The sequence below is a fragment of the Lepisma saccharinum genome, chromosome 10, assembly GCF_977018435.1.
Source record: "Lepisma saccharinum chromosome 10, izLepSacc3.1, whole genome shotgun sequence".
Taxonomy (NCBI): Eukaryota; Metazoa; Arthropoda; class Insecta; order Zygentoma; family Lepismatidae; genus Lepisma; species Lepisma saccharinum.
In genome coordinates, this window is record NC_139238.1 from 72,790,921 (window position 1) to 72,812,089 (window position 21,169).

The window sequence follows — 21,169 nt, forward strand, 5'->3', positions numbered from 1 at the left end:
ATAAAAATAAATACGATGGAAGAGCACTTATTTCATCTCTCACGAAATCTCCTACAAAACCGGAATATATAAAATACATGTATATTCATTCACATACATTTTCGATTTCTATATTTAACTAATCGAGACCGAGAACGGGAGAGCAATTTTCAATTCGACAAACCGAGAGACGGAGACACTGTCAAGTCTCGTTTCTCTTTGGCACCTTCGTAATCGAGTTGTTCTGTTTGTCATTGGCTTTGTATTGGCAATTATTGTCATTATTCTTCCCCTGTAGGTAAACCATAACGATGAATTATGATGAAATGAAGCAGATAAAAGGGCAAGAACAAGAAAGTCATGCCTGTTCGGGACTCCAACCCAGAACCTTATGTAACGAGATTTGAAATTCTGGAGAAGGCGTCCGTGTTTCGCTTGGTTTTCTCTTTCCTCTACTTCTCTTATATTATCATACATGTATAATTAAAATGGATCTGATACGATATGTTGCGATTCATAATTGTGCTGGTTAGATGCTACAGATGTGAACTCCAACCTGCAATATATTATTCCCTTTTGTTTCATATGTGGTTGAACATGAAATTTTCTTACACTGTGACAATTTCTTTCTTAGTTTTGGTTTGGTGCACAGATATGCTAATCTGGACTGGACCTTCAGTTTAAAGTGGGATACTAACCACTATGTGCATGCACCATGTATCAAACCCGGGATCCACTGTTTACAAGGCGACGACGTTATCACTACGCCATCGAGGAGACCCCATGACAAAATGTTATTCACTCGATCTCTACCATAATTTTTTTCAGCATTTACATTTTCGTTTTCTTCTTTTTTTCCCTTTTGTTAACTACTCTTATACAACTCTTTTTGCGTCTTCGAATTTCTTCTTGTTTCAGGAAAAAATAATACATGCAGGCTGTATAAAAATGCCCCTTTCAAATAGATAAAACGTTCACTCTCGAGAACTAATTTACATGTTTATCACTAACGTAACCATTAGGAAACTATTGAAATGTTAACTGATATAACTGCAGATGAAACAATACTTACAGCCACTAACGAAATATCTATTCTTGTGTAGCCTCACAGACAACAAGTATCTGGTGAGTCATTCACTCTTGCTGACTACGGGCGAAGGTCACTGAACTAAAGGGTGGTGGCAAGCAAGAACGCTTCTGCTCTACCAAAGACGAGGTCACATGTTCCAGTTATCAATGGCGTACGAAATAAGGAGGAACACAGCTATCTGACGTATGTTTTGGTCCCGTCATTGCACGTAGAACACTTTATCGTCGTGGCCTTGAAGTTCCCTCAGGGCACTCCTACGTAAAGGCTTCTCAGCTAGAAGGATATCTTCCCAATTGAGTGGAGGAAAAGTGGGTGCGTATAGAGGTCCTTCAACTTTCGTATTCTTGTTCATTTTAGAACGCGTGCTGTATCGTCGACTTAATCCAATCTATCCGTTGTAGGTTTTAGGTTCTGCTTCTATTCGGTAATTTCACATTGTCTTACTGCTTATGTTATTCGCGACGAAGGTTCTGGAGTCGATAATATGGACAATAACGGGATTGTGTTGGTTGCTTGATTTGGTGTCTTAAGTCCACTTTATGTCCTGTTAGGCTAATCGTGAATGGACCTACAATTTAAAGGGGGATCCGAACCACTATGTTCCTCCACCGAGTATCGAACCCGGGATCCCTTAATTACAAGGCGCCCACGATCTCACTGCGCCATCGGGGATTGTGTTCGAAACGAATGAATCAAATTTGAGTGATATGATATGCAACCATTGTAAGACTATTGAAAGAAAAGTTATGGGAACCTGCCAGTTTTTCTACTGCAGACAGGAAACCATAAACAGAGAAGAGAAGCTTATATTCTATGAAACCTGACGCTATGTGCTCGAATACTGGCTAAATATAATCCATAGAGGCATAGCAACGTTAAACAACCTATTATATGATACATATAGGTTTAAAAAGGTCGAAATACAAAGATTGTGTGCGCCTCACTGATGGCGTAGTGGTAAGGCCTTGTAATCAAGGGGTCTCGGATACGATACCAGGTGATAGCACATAGTGGTTCGGATCCCACTTTAAACTGTATGCAGTTCAGATTAGTCTATCTGTGCCGGTGACTAAGTCGGTAACGCGTCTGGCTACCATGCTATAGGCCCCGGGTTCGATCCCCGGCCGGTTCAAGCCCGGGAACTTTTCTAAAGTTGGAAGAGGCCCCGGCGACCACGCAGCGTCGAATGACATGGGTACCTGGGGGAAACCCTGGGGGGTAAAGGCGGTCAGGGGCGTGATGCTGATCACATCACCCCCACTCACGAACGAATCAAGAAAGTGTGGGGCGTTACCCCCACACCCACTATACGCCTTCATGGCGTAGCGCTAAGCACAGGTGAGCACTTTACCTTTTTTTTTTTTTTTGCATAAAGTGGACTTACAACAAAATTTAAACTTACGATAAAGATTATGATAAGGTATTAAAGAATTGGGTCTAACACATTTTTTTATTGTTTACCAATGACATTGTTAACTAATATTCTTAATTTCAGTTTCAAGATGAAATCGGCTACGAAATAAAAGGAGTGGGTTCATATTTCTGTTACGAAATTCCACTTTTGTAGTAGACCTTTCCCACACTAATATGTGACATAATATACAAATCTGAGACACTTTCAAAGTATTAAATTGCTATCTACGTATTTGGGAACAATCTTTCAATATAATCCTTTTTTTGGACGCGTCAAATCATAGTATTTAATTCCTGTTTTAGCAACTTTAAGAAACCTGATTTGTTGGGGGGGGGGGGTTACAAATGTCCTTTCTGCTCCCGTCAAGTTATGCCTATGACGAACAGGAATTCAAAGTAAAGGACTGTCCCGACTAAATCGGGAGACACGTCTGATAGATTTACAATTGGGAAAATCATAATTAAGCGTGTAGTTGAAAACAACCTATTTTCATATATTGCATGCAGCTCTACTTTTTCTGCAATGTGGATCAAGAACTGGGGACGTGGAGAAGCACAACACTCCACGTAACCAATAGTCACGTGACCCTCTTTGCTTTCCTGTCATGTTGACCTTCGCGTGGAACACATTTCTCGGTGTTAAGACAGGCTAAATCACCCGATCATCGAAGGGTGCAATATGTGTTGCCTACCCTCCTGCATTACTTGCTCCTATTAAAGCCTTATGGGGAAGAACTTTTTTCCATGACTGTACACAGTATTCTACAGAAAGTCCTATATAACCAGTACAATGTCTGTAGTGGCGCAAGAGTCTTTCTTCCCTTATAGCAAGTAGTGTCCGAGCCGAGACGAAAAGGTCGGGACATGGATTAAAAGGAATGGACTGTCCCGACCTTGCATCAATGGTTATAGAACTAAAATAGCCCAATATTGCAGACTGCAGACTTCTAGAGCCTGCCTCTGTCCAGAAAGAACCTATTCATTTGCGCAAGAACAAAATCGAAATTCATGCAAAATTTGAAAACCGTCAACATAATTTTTGTAGCTTTTATACGTTCAAATTTTAATCGAGGGGGAGCCATGGGCCCCCTTGGGTATGGGCCTGATACACAGAGAGAGAGAGAGAGAAAGAGAGAGATAGTCGTTTCCATGGCACCTACTTTGGTTGTTTGTTGATTTGGTGTTTTAAGTCCACTTTATGCACAGTAAGGCTAATCGAGACTGGACCTACAGCTTAAAGTGGAATCCGAACCACTATGTGTCTCCACCGGGTATCGAACCCGGGACCCCTTGATTACAAGGCGACAACGCTATCACTGCGCCATCGGGGAGGCACCCGTTTGTGACGAATTATTCAATTATTTTCAAAGTGTATGATTCTGTAGCCATTTATTAAAAAATCATGCTTAATTTTTAATATCTAAAGTAACTTTATAGGTCATTTTCTTATAATTTTAAGTTCGTTTTAAAGATTTTTCAAAGCACAAATTCCTACGATCTAATTATAAGTTCTACACCATAACTTCAAAACATACATTCTTTATTTATGAAAAGTTTATACATAATGCACACAAACAGTAATTACCCATACAAAAATTACTATTTAATAGTGAATCACATTTTACTTTTCTGGCATGAAACAACTCTATAACTTCTTGTGAACAATAATATTAATAGGCCTGACTTGGATTTTAGTATACATGGCTATTTTTTTGCATTTAAAATACACAAGAAATAACAAAATAACTTCGCGTGTCATGTAAAAGTAGGTTTCTGTAGGGTTCTATAGTGTCCTAAACTTATCTATTTTGCTTGCTGTTTCACTGGTTTTGTACCCAAAAACAAATTACCTAGTTTTAAAAACAACTCATTAATTAAACAGTTTATAAACGCACTTTGGTTTAGATGTTCCAAAAATATTACAAGGAAATATCTACACAAACATAGGAAAATTTGGAGAAAACTATCGTGATATATCGTAGGGTAAATAATGAAACATATATTATCTGACCTGAAGTACATATGCTTTTCATATCTACTGGTACACCAGTTTTAATGCATAAAAACATAGACTAATTACTGTTAAGCAAAATAATGTTATTGCTAAACACGTGCATTAAACTATGGTTCTGCACAGGCAAAATAACATGGCTGACTAGTTTTTGTATAGAAGTTAGTTATTACCTTAAAATATGTAAAAACAATTTTTATCATGGTATTTAATTTTTAGTACTTTTAGGGACTATTTTTTTGTAGTTCTTGTCTATTGAGGTATTGGAGTAGTCAATTTTAGTAGCTTTGGAGCTTATTTAGTACTTGTAATTTACTTTAGGATCTTTAGAGTCTTTTTCAATGTTAATACATTGTCGTAGTTTAGAACTTTATCTAGTAGTTTTCGAGTCTATTTGTTAGTTTTGTAGTGTATTTTTTCAACTTAAATCTGTTTTAGTACTTTCAAGCCAATTTTCTTAGTTATAATCTATTTTAGTTGCATTAAACGCCATTTTTGTAGTTGTAGCCTACTTAAGTGATGATTGGAGACAATTTAATTTTAGAACATGTTCTTACTTATAATATTTAAAGCATATTTTCTAGTAATCTGATTTAGTCGTTTCGGAGCATATTTTATGCATTAACTTATTTCAGCGGTTTGGAATATAATTAGCGCTTTTGGAGTTCATTTACTACTTAATTCACTTTAATAATTTCAGGGCCTTTGGCAATTTTACAATTTGGAACTTATTTAAGTACTGTTGTGTAGTAATTTCATAGTCTGTTAACGCACTTTAGGTCTATTTTTGCACTTTCAAGCCAATCTTGGCTGTCGTAGCTCCTCTTGTTTCAGTAATTTAAAAGTCATATTTTGTAGTTGTCTTCTATTTTAGTGGTTTTAGAAACTTTTAGTAATTTTATACCGTGTTTCTACTATTTTAGTAGTTTCGAAGTCTACACTTTATTTTGTAATTCCAATCTATTTTGTTAGTTTGCAGCCTATTTTGTGTTTGTGTAGCAGTTGAAGTCTGTTTTAGTAATGTTGAAGCTTATTTAATAGTTGTAATTTACTCTAGTAGTTTAGAGCCTTTTGCAACTTTAATATATTTTTGTACTTTGGAGTTTATTTCATAGTTTTCTAGTCTATTTAGTTGTTCAGTAGTCAATTCTTGTTACTGGAGTCTAATTTTTTGCTTTTATACCAATTTTCATAGTTGTACACTATTCTAGCCTAGTATTTTTGTAGTTGTAGTCTATTTTAGTATCTTAAAAATCTACTTAGGTAGTCTTAACTCTATTTATGGGTTCTAAATGTGTGACATTAAGTGTCTAAAGTCCGGTGTTTAACTAAAATAAGACACACCATAACAGTTCATTCTTAGTAAATGTAACAAACCTTATGATATCACAGTATACTTCGGGTTAATTATGCATACGTATGGAGAGTTAGGGGACTTATGTGCATGGCGATGAAGTGATGAGTGACGATAACGCTGCAGCTTCATTCTTCCGGGAAAAGTACCCGGATGGGGTATTTCCCAAGTACCTTTTTCGTCATCCCCGAGAACAAGTACGCCAAAGCATCTTCAACCACAGGAATTATTTCCGGTGCCAGATCATCAAAGTGTTCATTGAAGTACGTGTTCACAGCATTCCCTGTGAGAAAAAAGTGTGTATATCAGTGTTTGGAAGTAACTAGTAACTTTAAGTAATCTAACTGTATCTACAGAGATGGCTCAAGATAAAAGTTTCACCCGGGCGAAGTGGATTTTTGGTGTACCCTTACTTCCCACCCTTCCATCTCAAACTTTCCATCCAACCATCCCTAACTTCCCATCCTGCTATCCCTAACATTCCACCATGGTCCACGTTCCACTACCAATAAAACCTTGATGTTACATACACTATACAGCCAAAAGTCACTGGACACCTAAGCGAATGTGGAGGTAGTCATGGCATGGGGCTGTTTTTCCTGGTTGGACTAGGGCCGTTAGTTTTTGTCAATGGCAAAGCGGTGTTTATGAGGACAGTTTAGACAATAGCATGCTGCACACACTGTGGCAACAGTTTGGAATGGTCCCTTGTTCTCTATCAGCACGATAATGCCCCTGCCCATAAAGCAGAGTCCATTGCATCGTGGTTTGAGGACAATCAAGTGGATGTGCTTAGCCGGCCCGCTCTAAACCTCGACTGGAACCATACAGAACATCATTGGGGTGAATTGGAGCGTCGGTTACGTGCCAGACCCACTCGACCGAAAACCACCCACGAGGCTACATGACGAATGGAATAAAATTCCACCAGCATTATACCAGAACTTAGTGGAAAGTCTGCTTCGAAGAGTAAATGCTGTAATAATAGCGAAGGGAGGTCCGACATCTTATTAGTTACTTGGCTGGTGTCTTTGGAATGAACAGCACTGGGTGTCCGGTGACTTTTGACTATGTAGTGTATTTACGGTTTCAAATATGAATAATAATAGTCTTTCTTAAATACTTTAAGTATTACTGTTAAAGAATACGTTTATTTCAGGTATGCATTTATTTCATTCCTACATAATTATATAAAAATAACAGTGATCTCTTAGCTTAAATTGTTACATGATTTTGCAATGTAGCCTAGTGTAATATGTTATCCAGTTGGGGGTAAAGTCACGGAGCTTCACCACCTATTATTCTGAAATTTATATATTTTTTTACTTTGTTCATAACTTCCTTATGCGTGCCTAACAATTGACCATATGCTTTAACTTGTTGCTTGATGAAAACCACTTTTATTTCATTTTCCATCTATTAGCTATATTTTTCACATTGCCTTCATTTTTGGCACCTATTTGTCATACTTTTTTTCTTTCATTAAATCTATACTTATCCTCCAACAATTTATTTATATTCTTTTATTTTGTGCTGCCATCTATATGTCTTTTCCAAAACTCCTTTCCATCTCGTGTTATTGTTTCCGCTATGGGTTTGCAACAATTCTTTCTGAAACAAATAGCCACGTTTATGTAATCAAAATGAAAGTTTTATCGCTATTCAAGTAGAACACCCTGGTTTGGTGACCCCTGAAGGCGGTGCCCCGGACGAGTAACCCAGAGCTTAAGCCGCCCCTGCGTAATTAGCCACTTCTAAAAATAAGTAAGAGTAACTATAACAGAGTTACTTTTATGCAATAGAAGTAATATGTATTATCAACAACTATTTTATAACACCTTAATTGTTAACTTAAAAACTTGTAACCTGGGCTAAGAGATGAATTTGGCTACTTTGTTTGCAACCATGCGTCTGCTCAGGATGCTAAAGTGAAACGATTTTGGTGGAATCAACTAAGGCATACGCTTTACTGTAATTCATTTCTAATTCTTTCGTAGTACCTCACCGTGGAACACGCAACAATGCTATAGATAGCGTGGTTAATGTGTCCTTGAGGAGGAACCATTATTGTTTCCCTGAGCGTGATGTTGTTGCAGTGAATACGTGTTGAAGCGTCGCGTTGTAAAAAATTTACAGCACAAGGAAGGAAATACACTCGGTTGTACTAATTTCAATATTTCCTTTCGTTGCTGTTAAGTAACAAGCACATACTGTGGGAATGTAACGATACTATATTCAGACGGCCTTGTGAAAATCTAGGCAGGCCTCTGTGAAATGGAAATGAGATGAGACTTGTTGTCTGATTGTTAACCTAATGCATGATTCATGAAAACCAAGATTAATTTAATATTAAGGCACACCAAGTGTATATCTACTGTCGGATTAAAACTTATAGACGGGGCCTCCCCGATGGCATTGTAATATCGTCGTGTCCTTGTAATCAAGGGGTCCGTGTTCGATACCTGGTGATGGCAGATCGAATCGTTTTTCGAATCCAACTTTAAACTGTAGGTCCAGTCCCGATTAGCCTATCTGTGCATAAAGTGGGGCTAAAACATGAATTCATTTCAATAAAAATTATAGACTACCCGAGTTTGGAAATTAAAAATTAACCACTAGAGCTACATAAAAACAAGTTAAGGTATCTGCACCCAATATGGCCTATTTGCTGTATCCAAGTAGATACATGGTGAATTCAAGAGATAACGTTAGTGTGTCATTTAGACTGTCCGAATGTCATGATTAAACCTGCTGGTTGTATTGGGTTGGCCCATAAGTTCTGGCGTTTTTTTTAAGTGAAAAGTTTGCGTGAAAAATAAAATGTGTTGGCAATGCGTTTTATGTTATTCGATAGAGAATTATGTGCTCTACAAAATAGTTTGTTTAGTTTTTTTATGCTGATATACTTTTTGTTCTTTTCAGGTCATTATAATGGAGTGTCAAGTCGACAATAAAAGAGCATTTCCGACACCTTCTGCTTTTTGCGCTTAATCGAGGTGCCAAAGCCACAGAAGCTGCTAGAGAGATTTGTGACGTGTATGACGAAGAAGCGGTAACAATTCGGTAGAGGAATCGCTGCTTGTGTCCATGAGTTGACCGATGACGGGCAAGCAAACCGGCGGAGATCGTGGCTCGTTGATTTCTGTTATTGTCGTTCAAAGCATGTGGAACCCATGCGCCCAACTTTTGAACCTTTCCCATCGAGTGAAGGTGACGCTCTATGGTACTGTGGGAGCATTCCATTATCTCTGCCAATTCCCTCGTCGTTTCGCGTGGATCTTCGTGAAAAAGCTGATTCAGTCGCTCCTCATCGAACTGAAGGGAGCGTCCGGTGCGATGCATGTCTTTGAGGTCGAAATTGCCGTCTTTGAATCGCTTAAACCAATTTTGAGCCGTCCTAAGAGGCATCGCTTCTTCGAATTACACTTCACAAATCTCTCGAGCAGCTTCTGTGACTTTGGCACATCGATTAAATGCAAAAAGCAGAAGGTGTCGAAAATGCTCTTTTTTGTCGACTTGACACTCCATTATAATGACCTGAAAAGAACAAGAAGTATACCAGCATAAAAAACTAAACACACTATTTTATAGAGCACATAATTCTCTATCGAATAACATAAAACACATTGCCAACACATGTTATTTTTGACGCAAAATTTTCACCAAAAAAAACGCCAGAACTTATGGGCCAACCTACGTACCTATAGTGCATATGGAAGTTATTGCTTAGCCAAGTGAAATGTGTTTATATCTGTAGTACATATTATGGTACCTCATAATTTGTACTTTACAACAATGTACTTAGTTTAGACTTTAATCTAAATTCATGTTTATAACGAAGGAAAAAAGAACACTATGTAAGGTGGACTCAATATGGCCTACATAGGAATATATCGTAAATAACATGCGCAAATGTGACATTTGTTACTCTTATGTTCACATAGTGTGTCTGGGAGTCACTAAGGATAATGAAGGAACTTTCATTTGTCCAGACTGTCATGTATTATCCATGGAAATCTGGTGACAATTTTTGACACGTCACTTCCTTGTTTATTGGTTTGTAAACGATGTTATTTCTTAGTGTAATATCATTATTATGACGTTATGTAAATAAAACATAAGTGTATCAATATACTTACCTACCTATAAAAATAACATTGTGGTACTTTCTTTACAATTTCTGTTGCATTATTTGATGTGAAAGAACAAAATATATTACCAGCCCATATTGGGTACACATGTACCTAAACGTTACGCTTTAACAAAATCTTCCCTGCACCACTGACTCCCATTTTCAGAAAACATTCAGAAATATTCCCGCTTTTGAATCTTGGCACTAGTTTTACCTTCCTGACGTTGTACACCACTAGAAACAATTGCAAACCTTAGGTAGGCCATATTGGGTTCAGGAAACTCACATCAAAATTTAACTTATTCAATTCTACGTTAATCTATGCTAACCGTTTTTTTAGGATGCCTTCTATTTTTTAACGTCGTGAGAACAAAAAAGTCCCTGTTTTTCTTAAGTTTTGAAAAAGATCGCTTTCTTTGAAATTCTGTAAATAAAATATGGGTTGTCCGATCGTTATGAAATTTTAGCAGGGTGCAGGCAGAAAGGTTTAAAGCACAATTCTTAATTTTAAGATTTTTAAAATTTGTCAAGAAAACCGTTCTTCTCAATTTTGAGAAACAACTTTTTCTTAGTATTGGGTAGTCCTGCAAATACAATATCGGTCTTGTTTTGAAGCTCTGTTTTTTAAATGAATTACCATTTTCAGTTCGCATTGCGAAACCGATTTTATACAGATTTTTTTTCAACGGAGTAAATATGTATGTGAAACGTGGCAACACGGCACGCATCGACGTCAGTTGAACTACAGCGCCTTGAATAACGTAGTGTGGAAAACGGCACAGTTCTGCGCGCTCTGGCTGGTTCCACTCGAAAATGATCCGCTAGAGGCGCTGGTGTTGAACCCGGTGCTTGGTATTCGTCTGCTTATAATGGAAGTAAATGGAGTTTTCGCTGCAACGTCTGATTCTTTTACATGAAACATTTCTATGAATGTGATAATTGCTATGATATTTGGTACAGTGGTCGCGAAGATATTAACGAACATTCTAGACCAGTGTTCCGCAACCGGTGTGCCGCGGCACACTAGTGTGCCGTCACAAGGTGAAAGGTGTGACGCGAACTTTTACCTACTATTGTAATATTGTAAGAAATTATTTGTCGATTTTAAGTAAGAAGGTGCTTGTTTATTCTTGCTGATAACTGTTATATTTTCATAGAAATTAAATGTAATTTATTTACTCAATATTGTTATAGTTTGCTCATCTTATATGTATTCTCGCCTGTAATATTGAGCCGGTTTGATGGGTTACAGGCGGCAAGCTTTGTGTTCACCGCAAAGAAAGCCGCGTAAGACTTTTAGCAAGCCTTTTAGCGGCCCGCACCAATCATACAATAGAGCTATTCAAGCGACTTCTTTGTTTGTAACACTGCATCTTTTGTGTTTTGTGTCTGTTTGTCGGCGCTTCTTAAACTATATTGCTCTTTTTCTTCGCCGAAGGACCCACACATTGTCAGACAACAATTACAGTATTTCAGTTCAGTTTTATCACAGTTGTGCTCTGCAGTAGTGCGAATATTGGATTGCTACACCAGTCTTACTATTTTCTTTTTTCGATATGGATAAGTTCCTTGTACGGAGTGGTCCGTCCTCGAGTGCAAGTAGTGAAACCATCGAACCCGAAAAAAAGAAACAGAAAGTAGTTCACCGGCAATATAGTGATAACTATTTATCTTACGGTTTTTTTTGGTGTGGTGACAAAACATGCCCAATCACTGAGTGTGTTGTGTGTGGTGAAAAGCTCAGTAATGCTGCTATGGTTCCCAGTAAATTAAAACGACATTTGTCAACAAAATATTCCTCTCTGTTAAGTAAAGATGTGAATTATTTTCGTCGGTTGTTGGAACAAAATAAAAAACAAGTGACGCTCATGACTACGTCGGTACGTGTTTCGCAAAAAGTACAGGAAACTAGCTATAAGGAAGTAACATATCTTTCCGATATTTTCGTACACTTGAATGAACTAAACAGATAAATGCAAGGTAGAAACAAAAATATTCTGACTAGTATGGATAAGATTCAAGGATTAATTAATAAGTTGAACTGGTGGATTGAAGATTTTGACTGGGTTCGTGATCCATTCAGTATGGATTCGAAATATCTTCCGAAAAATTTACGCTTACAAGAGGAACTGGCAGATTTGAAAGCAGACAGAACATTGAAATTAAAATTTTTCGAAGTGCCTTTGGATACATTTTGGTTGTCAATAAGCAGTGAATACCCGGCTATTTCCGAGATGGCAGTTAATGTGTTATTACCATTTTCAACTACTTATTTCTGTGAACTGGGCTTCTCGACGTTGACTGCAATTAAAACATCAAAGAAAGAGATGAAGAAATTAGGTTTGCTTTGTCAACGATTCCGCCACGAATCAGCCGTCTGTGTGCAGCTAAGCAGGCTCAAGTATCACATTGAAGGTATGAGTCGAGTTATTTACTTTAAAATTCGTATTAGAAATGTGTACAGTGAATAATAGTTAATAAATTTTTAATAAATGCATAAGTCTATTCGTGTTTTATAATAGTAGTAATAATAATAATAATAACAATGATAATAATAATAATTGATTACATAACGACGTAATATTTCGTAATTATATTAAGATTCATATGATTTTGAGGGGACAGACATTTTGGTGTGCCGTGTTGAGTCTAGGCCCGTCTGGGGTGTGCCTTGAGTAAAAAAAAGGTTGCGGAACACTGTTCTAGACAGTCGACCACGTCCTGTTATCGTCATACTTTCGTTAATAATACGGGAGAAAAAATACGCGTGGAATGTTCTTGGCAACTAAATTTTTGTGTATGAATTAGGTTCATTATTATTATCATCATCATCATTTCTTTTAAAGATATACGCACTGAAGCATTTGTATTTTGGATATTTACTGTCTCTTTTCTTCCGCTTTAAACTAATCGCGGCGATGATGATAATGATGATTGCATGAAACGACAAGAGGAACCCTACAAAACTTTCTTAGTGCCATCGACATGAGTGTAAGGAAACTTTCAAACCAATGGGACAAGCGACACGGGATGTTCACACTGTCACACTCATGGGCGTCCGGAAGGGGGGCAAGGGGGGGCCATGGCCCCCCCCTGGAAAATGAAAATCAACCAAAATTATGTATTTCACACATAAAATTTCATTTTAGCCACAATAATATGTGATAATTATTGCATGAACACCATAAATTCAAATTTAAGCAATGTTTTTTTTTAGGGAACAACTCTCTTTTTGGGGAAAACGTGACATGTTTGCCCCCCCTGGAAAAAAATACCTTCCTTGCCCCTCCCTGGAAAAAATCCTGCGGACGTCCATGGTCACACTAGTGACAATCAATCAACGAAAACTAATTTAACAGTTGCATTACGCAATTCAGCATACAGTATGGCTTTAAGTATGAATGCCAGTACCGTGAACAACTGGCTCTAGTTACATTCCTCACCTATAACTTCATTTCCATTGAATAAGTTGGCAAAATGTACTCTGCCGTGGCCCAACTTGATTCGAATAACAGCTTCCACAATTTCCCAATAGATGTCTCCGTCTCTATTGACTGGAACACTTCGAATTATATTGTAGGCTGTAATGTTGCCTGCAAGGAAAAAATAGATCGAATTATATTACAGTTAAAAGACAACTTTGTAGTGTTTTTAAGAAAGTGCACAACAATGACACGTTAAGAGGTACTGAATTCTAATGTCTCCCCGTAAAATCATTCGGAATACGAGACATGACATAATTTGTATATGTATTCCACATGTTGCTACTCGCTCAAATAGGAGATAGTACCCTAATTGGCCACTGTGGCGCTCATAGCGTTTCATTTCGTTGACACTTTCCTGTCTGTGGATTTATAACCAATCCGACAGGAGTTGAAGCATTTTGTGTTAGCATTGCATCATGGTCATAGGCGCCGACTCCATGGGGCTTGGGTGGGCTCGAGCCCCCCCAATGTTAATGATGTTGGGACAGAGCCCCTCAAATAATTTTGCTTAAGAGGATCTAATATATTATCTTGCTTCTCTTGTAAAGTTTACTCCGTATTGTGCCAAATGTACTTAACTTTAAATACGCATTTGAAATGTTCTAGACTATCAACTTTGTTGGCTGAGACCGCGAAACCATCAACTTTGGGGGGGGGGGGGTATGACCGGAGACAGCAAAACACATGACTTATTACTATATACTAAGTATATAATTATGAGCATTGTTAACATTTTTACTAAAAAGAGTTTCAAAATAGCGAGGTGATATGACAATTATACCAGTATGTTTAGTGAATTCTGAACAAGTTGAGGTCGTAAAAACGACTTTCAGGCAATATTGCTATGTACGATATTTAGTTATCCTCGAAATCTCTTCCTCTAGTCCAAAGAATAAGGGGAAAATAATTCTAAAGTCTTTGAGTTTATTTAACACTGGCTTGCAGTAAAGTACGCAAGAAAAGCTTATGAAAAGTCTGTATTGCGAAAGCGGGAACGGCTATGATCAAAGGCGTTATTGCTAAAGCACGGCGTGCTATGTGTTTATTTATTATTGCAAAATTAAATTTAAGAAGTAAAACATTGTAGCAAGAACAAAATGTAAAACTATTTTCCTGCGATTTGTGTTAGCATTTATGTAAATAATTAAATAAAACTGTTAAATTTTGTAAATATTCGTTATTTTTATGGATACATCAACACTAAGGTTATTTGCACCTGTCACATGTCCTTTTTCTACAAGTATGTTGCGGACATTAAAACACACCCATGCCCTCGCCAGGACTGGAACCCGAGACCTCCGGATGAAAGCGAGTTGAGTCGACAACCCGAGACGCTCGGCTACCGAGGCCGGCATAAAACTGTTATGTTGGCCTCTTAATGTAAATACATAGCCTACTTTTCAATAAAAATGTTAATTGTTATCTAAAAAAACAAATGAGCAGACACAAAAGACATAAAAAGACTTTGAAACATTTTCTAAATGTGGGCTCGGAGATTTACGTCATAATATTTATACAATGAAATATGTCTTACGTAGGGTGGCCCTAAAAACCTCCACACTTCTTACTAGACCTCTGCAAATTCATGGTGATGCTTTTAACAATTAAAAACTAACAATTAAAGAGGCTTAGAAACTTCCTACCACTCCCACTGCCAACCTTAAATCCCTATGTAATATGAAAGTACAAAATATGTACATAAATATGTAACAATAATTGAAAGAATATGTATCTAACTTATTATCAAAAGGATATGTAGCTAAATATATAGTATCATAGATTATGTAATATTAATAACAATCGAGTATCAAGCAATTTTAAGAACTCTGTTAGATATGTATTTTATTTGAACCTATTCAACATAATTTTGAGGACGTAAGTTGTTCAAATTAAAATTTGTATCAAATTTATAAACTCAAAAAATCACAGCAACGTACACATATTTAAGAAACCAATTTTGTCAACTATTAATTACTTTCTACATCGCAAATTATTGTAGAATATGTAAATATGTACGAGAGCTCTTCGTAACGTTCGAAACAAATTGTAAAAATAGCACCTACAGAATGAACAATCGATTAAAATACGTAGTTACTCTTGTACAAGGGAACATATTATGTAACTCACTACGTACAGGAAAGTAGCTTTCTTGTCCACCGATGTCAAGTTTCTAGGTGCTTTGCCTAAATCTAAAAGCGAAACGATAATATGTAACCAGAAAGGGGAGGGGAGAGAAACTCTAGGATCTTATGACAAATGACAGTTCCAGTATTTTATTTCTTCAGCCTGTCTTTTGACTTGGCAGTCAATTGTAGGTGACCGTATGCATCTCATTGATTAGAAAATATGACATCACATGGGCAACAAATTTTCTTCATCATGTTTCAGAGATCAAAAATATAGGAAAAAGTACCAAGATAGGAAAGAATTGCCGAAATATGTTGTTTTATGTAAAATAAATCAGCAAATATGTAAAATATGTAATATCCTGGAAAATATGTAAAAATATGTAACATCAAACTTATGCAAAATGATGTCAGTTACATAATTCGTTGACATTTTCGTGTTCATGGTATGTATCTAGAAAGGAATAGAATATGTAATTACATATACAATAATACAAATCCTAACTCTAGTAATAACTCCTCTATCCCATTTTGTACACTGTAACTAACCTGCTCTCTTAAGATCTTAAGCTTAATAATTGTAAACCTAATACGGTAACCTAGATTAATGAACATTTTAACCCTACTAGCACTGGTTATTCTGGAAACCGAATAATCATTGGCCCTTGTTCTGGTATGGTATTAAATCATACCATCATGTAAAAAATGAAAATTAGAAATAAAAGGATAAAGAACAAAGAGATAAACGGGGGAAACCGGTAAATATTTCGCGTAACTGACGTTCCGGTATAATGTAAGGCAAGGACAATGGCGCATAACCTCCGAATGTATGTGGCTGGAGGAGAACACTTTTCGGGGGGGAGGGGGTTCTTGCCCTAAGTTTATTTTTTTTGTTCCTTGGCCAGAAAATGAATTACTTTAAAATCCGTTTCACGTTATTTCCGAGAGGAATACATACATTTTTGTAGTGGCTGTATTTTTCTATTTTAGTCATTGATGCCTATTTAAAAAATAACTGCCTTTCTGAGTGTCTAAAATGAGAAGAAGATGAATATACGAGGGCTGTTTTCCTTTTAACCCGTCAATTTTATCACTCTGTGCTATCACGTGGTGCATCTCTTCACAAAAGCGAATCATGGTACTCTGCAGTTGGGGAGGACTTTATATATATATATATATATATACAGATGGGGGACAAAATAATATGAACACCTGTGAATGTAGAGAAAATCTTTATTAATAAGGGGTTGGACCACCCTGTGACTGAAGTACACTTTGTATGCGAAGTGGGATGGACGCATAGAGGTCATGCACAATGTTTAAGGGAATATGGAGCCATTCTTCCTCCAGAGCAGTCTCCAATTCCGAAAGTGTGGCTGGAGGCGGACTTCGAGCACGAAGTTTGGACTCCAAATATCCCCACAAATGTTCTATAATGTTCAGGTCAGGAGACTGTGGGGGCCATTCAAGTTGTCCTACTTCATCGTCATGTTCTTCAAACCATGTTTGGACAGACCCAGCAGTGTGGATAGGAGCGTTGTCATCTTGAAAAAGCGGTCGGTCCCCAGGAAATAAAGTCTGGACAAAAGGAGGGAGATGATCCCCCAGAATGCTGCGTTAGTGAGTGGCATTGATCTTCCCATGCAGAAAAACAAGTGGTCCCACACCATGCCAAGATATCGCGCCCCATACCATAATGGACCAACCTCCATGCTTCACAGTCGGCAAGAGGTAGTCAGGATGAAATGCATCTCGAGGCGTTCTCCACACATAAACGCGCCCCGTGGTCTGAAATAACGTGAATGTTGATTCATTAGACCAGATGACTTGTTGCCACTGCTGTGGGGACCAACTTCTGTGAGCTCTGCACCATTGGCGTCGCTTGACAGCATTACGTGATGTCACCAATGGCTTAAGAATTGCCACTCGGCCATGAATGTTTGCAGCATGGAGTTCCCTTTTGACAGTTTTGGTTGAAATGGGGTCCTGGAGATGCCTGTTCATTTCAGATGTTATCTCGGATAACGATTGCTTGTGCTTTCGGGCCACTATGGGCTTCAACACCCTCCTATCCCGAGCAGCAAGCTTTGTCTTTCATCCACTGTTGTGCTTTGAAGACGCCATCTTACCTTGTGTTGTGTACGCTGTCATAACGGCTGATACTGTGCTCCTTGCACACCCAACAAGCTTTGAGGTTTCAGTCACCGTGGCTCCAGCTGAACGTGCTCCAACAATCATGCCTCTTTGGAACTCTGTCAGGTCTGACATTGCAGTGTCTCTTGAGAGCGTATGATAGACGAATGCACCACCAATGACTGCTGTTGGCAAACTAATACCTTCCCCTTCACAGCCACTAGGTGGCAGATTTCAGTGCCAGGTGGTGCTGCTGTACAGCCGGTATGAAATGTGGCATACTTTTTCACAGGTGTTCGTATTATTTTGTCCCCCATCTGTATATATATATATATATATATATATATATAATAAATTAAGAGGTAAATTATTGGGTGGGTTGAGCTCCACATTCCCTTCTTCTTTTATTGACTCACACCAGTGGCGCAACCACAGGCGGGCAAGGGAGCATTGCCCCCACAACCTTTGACGGAAATTAATTCTAGGGGGGCAAAGGGGGGCAAACATTGACGGCCAAGGGAACCTGCAGGGGAAGCTCAGAGGAGCAATTGTCCCTCTTCGATTTAAGATTTTATACAAATAAAATTACATTTCGTAAAATATTCTTGCTCGCATTGACTGCTTTTCTGTCTCGTCAAGTTCAGAGTGGGAGTCGTCGATGCGCTGAATGATCTAAATGAAAAAAAATTGTAAAAGAGAGAATGCTATGGCGTCCGGTGAAATCATTTGCACCCTATTAAATCAATATTGTTTTCAATTGCAAAAATTGGGTCTAAAAATTTTCTTGGTCGCGAAGTGTTGTATATATGTATTGAATAAACTTTCAATATGTACACACTTTAGTGTCGGAATGTTGCATATGTATTTTCTCATTTTATGTCGCTTCATGTTGCATATGTGTAAAACATATCTTGTACATGAAAGTTACACTACATGTTATATGTACAAAAATAATTATCTTCGGAATGCATTATCATTCATTTTCTGCCATTCAAAAATACAGTTTGTCTGCTTGTTTTCCATTATTAGCTAATGTGAAATTATCGGTGTTGAAAACATATTTCAAATCTTGTTCCAAACAAATGCATTATCACCCACTTCTACCCCCTTTTTGCATAATTTATGGGAATAATAACGTCTTTAATATTACTACTACCACACGTAATAATAATAATAATAATAATAATAATTAATTAACTAACTCTCTAGCCTTCTTAAACCCGAAGGTTCATGGCTGCAACAACACAGGCCTTCCATCTGTCCCTATCTTGAGATCTATATACTCTTTTCCATCCCTACCGATTTCCTTTAGGTCCATCTCAACGTTGTCCCTCCATCTTCGTCTTGGCCTTCCTACAGGTCTCTTACCATCAGGTTTCCCAACAAGAATCCTGTAAACGCCTCTTTCCTCTCCCATTCGTGCCACATGGCCTGTCCACCTAAGTCTTCTTGATTTAATTATTCTAATAATATCTGGACATGAATACAAATTATGTAGTTCTAAATTATTTAACCTTCTCCACTCACCTGTCTCCTCATCCCTTTTAGATCCAAATATTTTCCTAAGGATCTTATTTGAAAATTCTCTCAATTTATGTTCCTCTTTCAATGTAAGGGACCAAGTTTTACACCCATATAATACTACAGGCAAAATTACTGTTTTGTATATTTTAACTTTTAGTTTCTTAGATATCAAACGAGAAGATAAAAGTAACATGCATTTCCTGAATTAAGCCTACTTTTTATTTCCTCTTTAATATAATTTTCATTTGTTAATATTACTCCTAAGTATTTGAATTTGGAAACTCGTTCAAACGAGTTGTTATCAATAATTAGATTTTGATTATTACCTAACACTTGGTTTCGGCCTGTAAGCATATATTTAGTTTTCTCTTTGTTAACTTCCAAACCTATCTCTTTAGCAGTTTTGAAAAATATTTTAGCATTATTCTTAATTGTATTTATATTATCCCCTAATAAGTCTACATCGTCTGCATATGCTAACAACTGAGTCACACCATTTAATTTTAGTCCTTCGTTAGTTTCTTTTACCTTCCTAACATCATATTCTAAGGCAAAATTAAAGAGCAATGGAGGTAATGCATCTCCTTGTTTTAAGCCATCATGAATTGTAAATTTGTCAGACACATTAATACCCACACGAATTTTACTTTCTGTATCACTGGTGCATACCTTTATCATATTAACAAGCTTCTTAGGTATTCCAAACTCGACTAATATATTATATAATGTATGTCTTTTGACCGAATCATATGCTTTTTTGAAATCAATGAACAGCTGATGGACATTTTGGTTATATTCCCACTTTTTTCAAGTGTCTGACTGATGTGAAAAATTTGATCTGTAGTTGATCTGTTACGTTTAAATCCACATTGATAATCACCTATAATTTCATTAGCATATGGGGTTAGTCTTGTTAAAAGAATGTTAGATAATATTTTATATGTTGTTGAGAGTAGAGAAATTCCACGGTAATTATTGCAGTTCATTTTATCACTTTATTTAAACACAGGAACAATTATGGATTCTTTCCACTGTTGAGGGATTTCTTCTTTATTCCATATTAAAGAAATTAATTTATGAATTTGACATATTAATGATTTTCCACCATATTTAATTAACTCAGCTGGTATTAAATCAATGCCAGGTGCTTTGTTATTCTTTAGCCTTTTAATAGCATCTTTAACTTCAGTCAAGTTAGGTTCTGGAACTAAAGGTTCTGCTGTGTGGACTTCATTTACTTCTGATTTATCTCCTACATGAACATTTAAAAGGTCATTAAAGTAGTTCTTCCATCTATTTAGAATATCGCTTGGGTCAGCCAAAAAATCACCATCTTTATCTTTTATCAAGTTTACTTTAGGTTGCCACCCCTTTCTAAATTCATTTACACCTTTATATAACTCTCTGATATTTTTGGTTTTGCTGTTTGTTTCAATTTCGTTAATTTTGCTTTTCAAGTAATCTCTTTTTTTACTTCTTCTTTTAACTTCTCGCTTTATTCTATTATAATTGAATAAATAATAATAATAATAATGCCATTATTAATGTTGTTGTTATTATTATTATTACTATTATTATTGGTACGTTTATCCTGGTACTTGTCCCACCCCGAGACAAAAATTCGTGGTTGCGCCTCTGGCTCACACCGATTTCTAGTCAAAGTTTGCGAGTACTGGGTTCATTGTCTTCCATTTTGTTTCAAGCACACTAATCTGTGTGCCATCGATATTCTCTGTTGACACTTTTTCACAATTATAAACCTTCCTGTCCCTATGAGATTTTGTAGTTGATTTTGGTATCGTCTATTCTGAGGCTTATGAAAATATTTATATTGTGAACTTACGTTTCAGGGCAAATCTATACAAGATTTGTTTTCTCTTCAGGCCCATATAGGCTGTCGCCACTGTTTTCTGCAAACAAAC

General features: G+C 37.0%; 1 protein-coding gene across 1 annotated transcript in view; it reads right to left on the bottom strand.

Annotated features, from left to right (window-relative positions):
• Nucleotides 1–4,001: 4,001 nt before the first annotated feature.
• Nucleotides 4,002–21,169, bottom strand: part of LOC145993943 (protein takeout-like) — a 107,337-nt gene continuing 90,169 nt past the window's right edge. The window contains exons 5-6 of the mRNA XM_083129910.1: nucleotides 13,423–13,572; nucleotides 4,002–6,130 (exon numbers count right to left, since the gene is read on the bottom strand). Coding sequence (XP_082986036.1) covers nucleotides 5,976–6,130; nucleotides 13,423–13,572 — 305 coding nt within the window. The 3' untranslated portion in view covers nucleotides 4,002–5,975. The remainder of the gene's footprint in view (nucleotides 6,131–13,422; nucleotides 13,573–21,169) is intronic.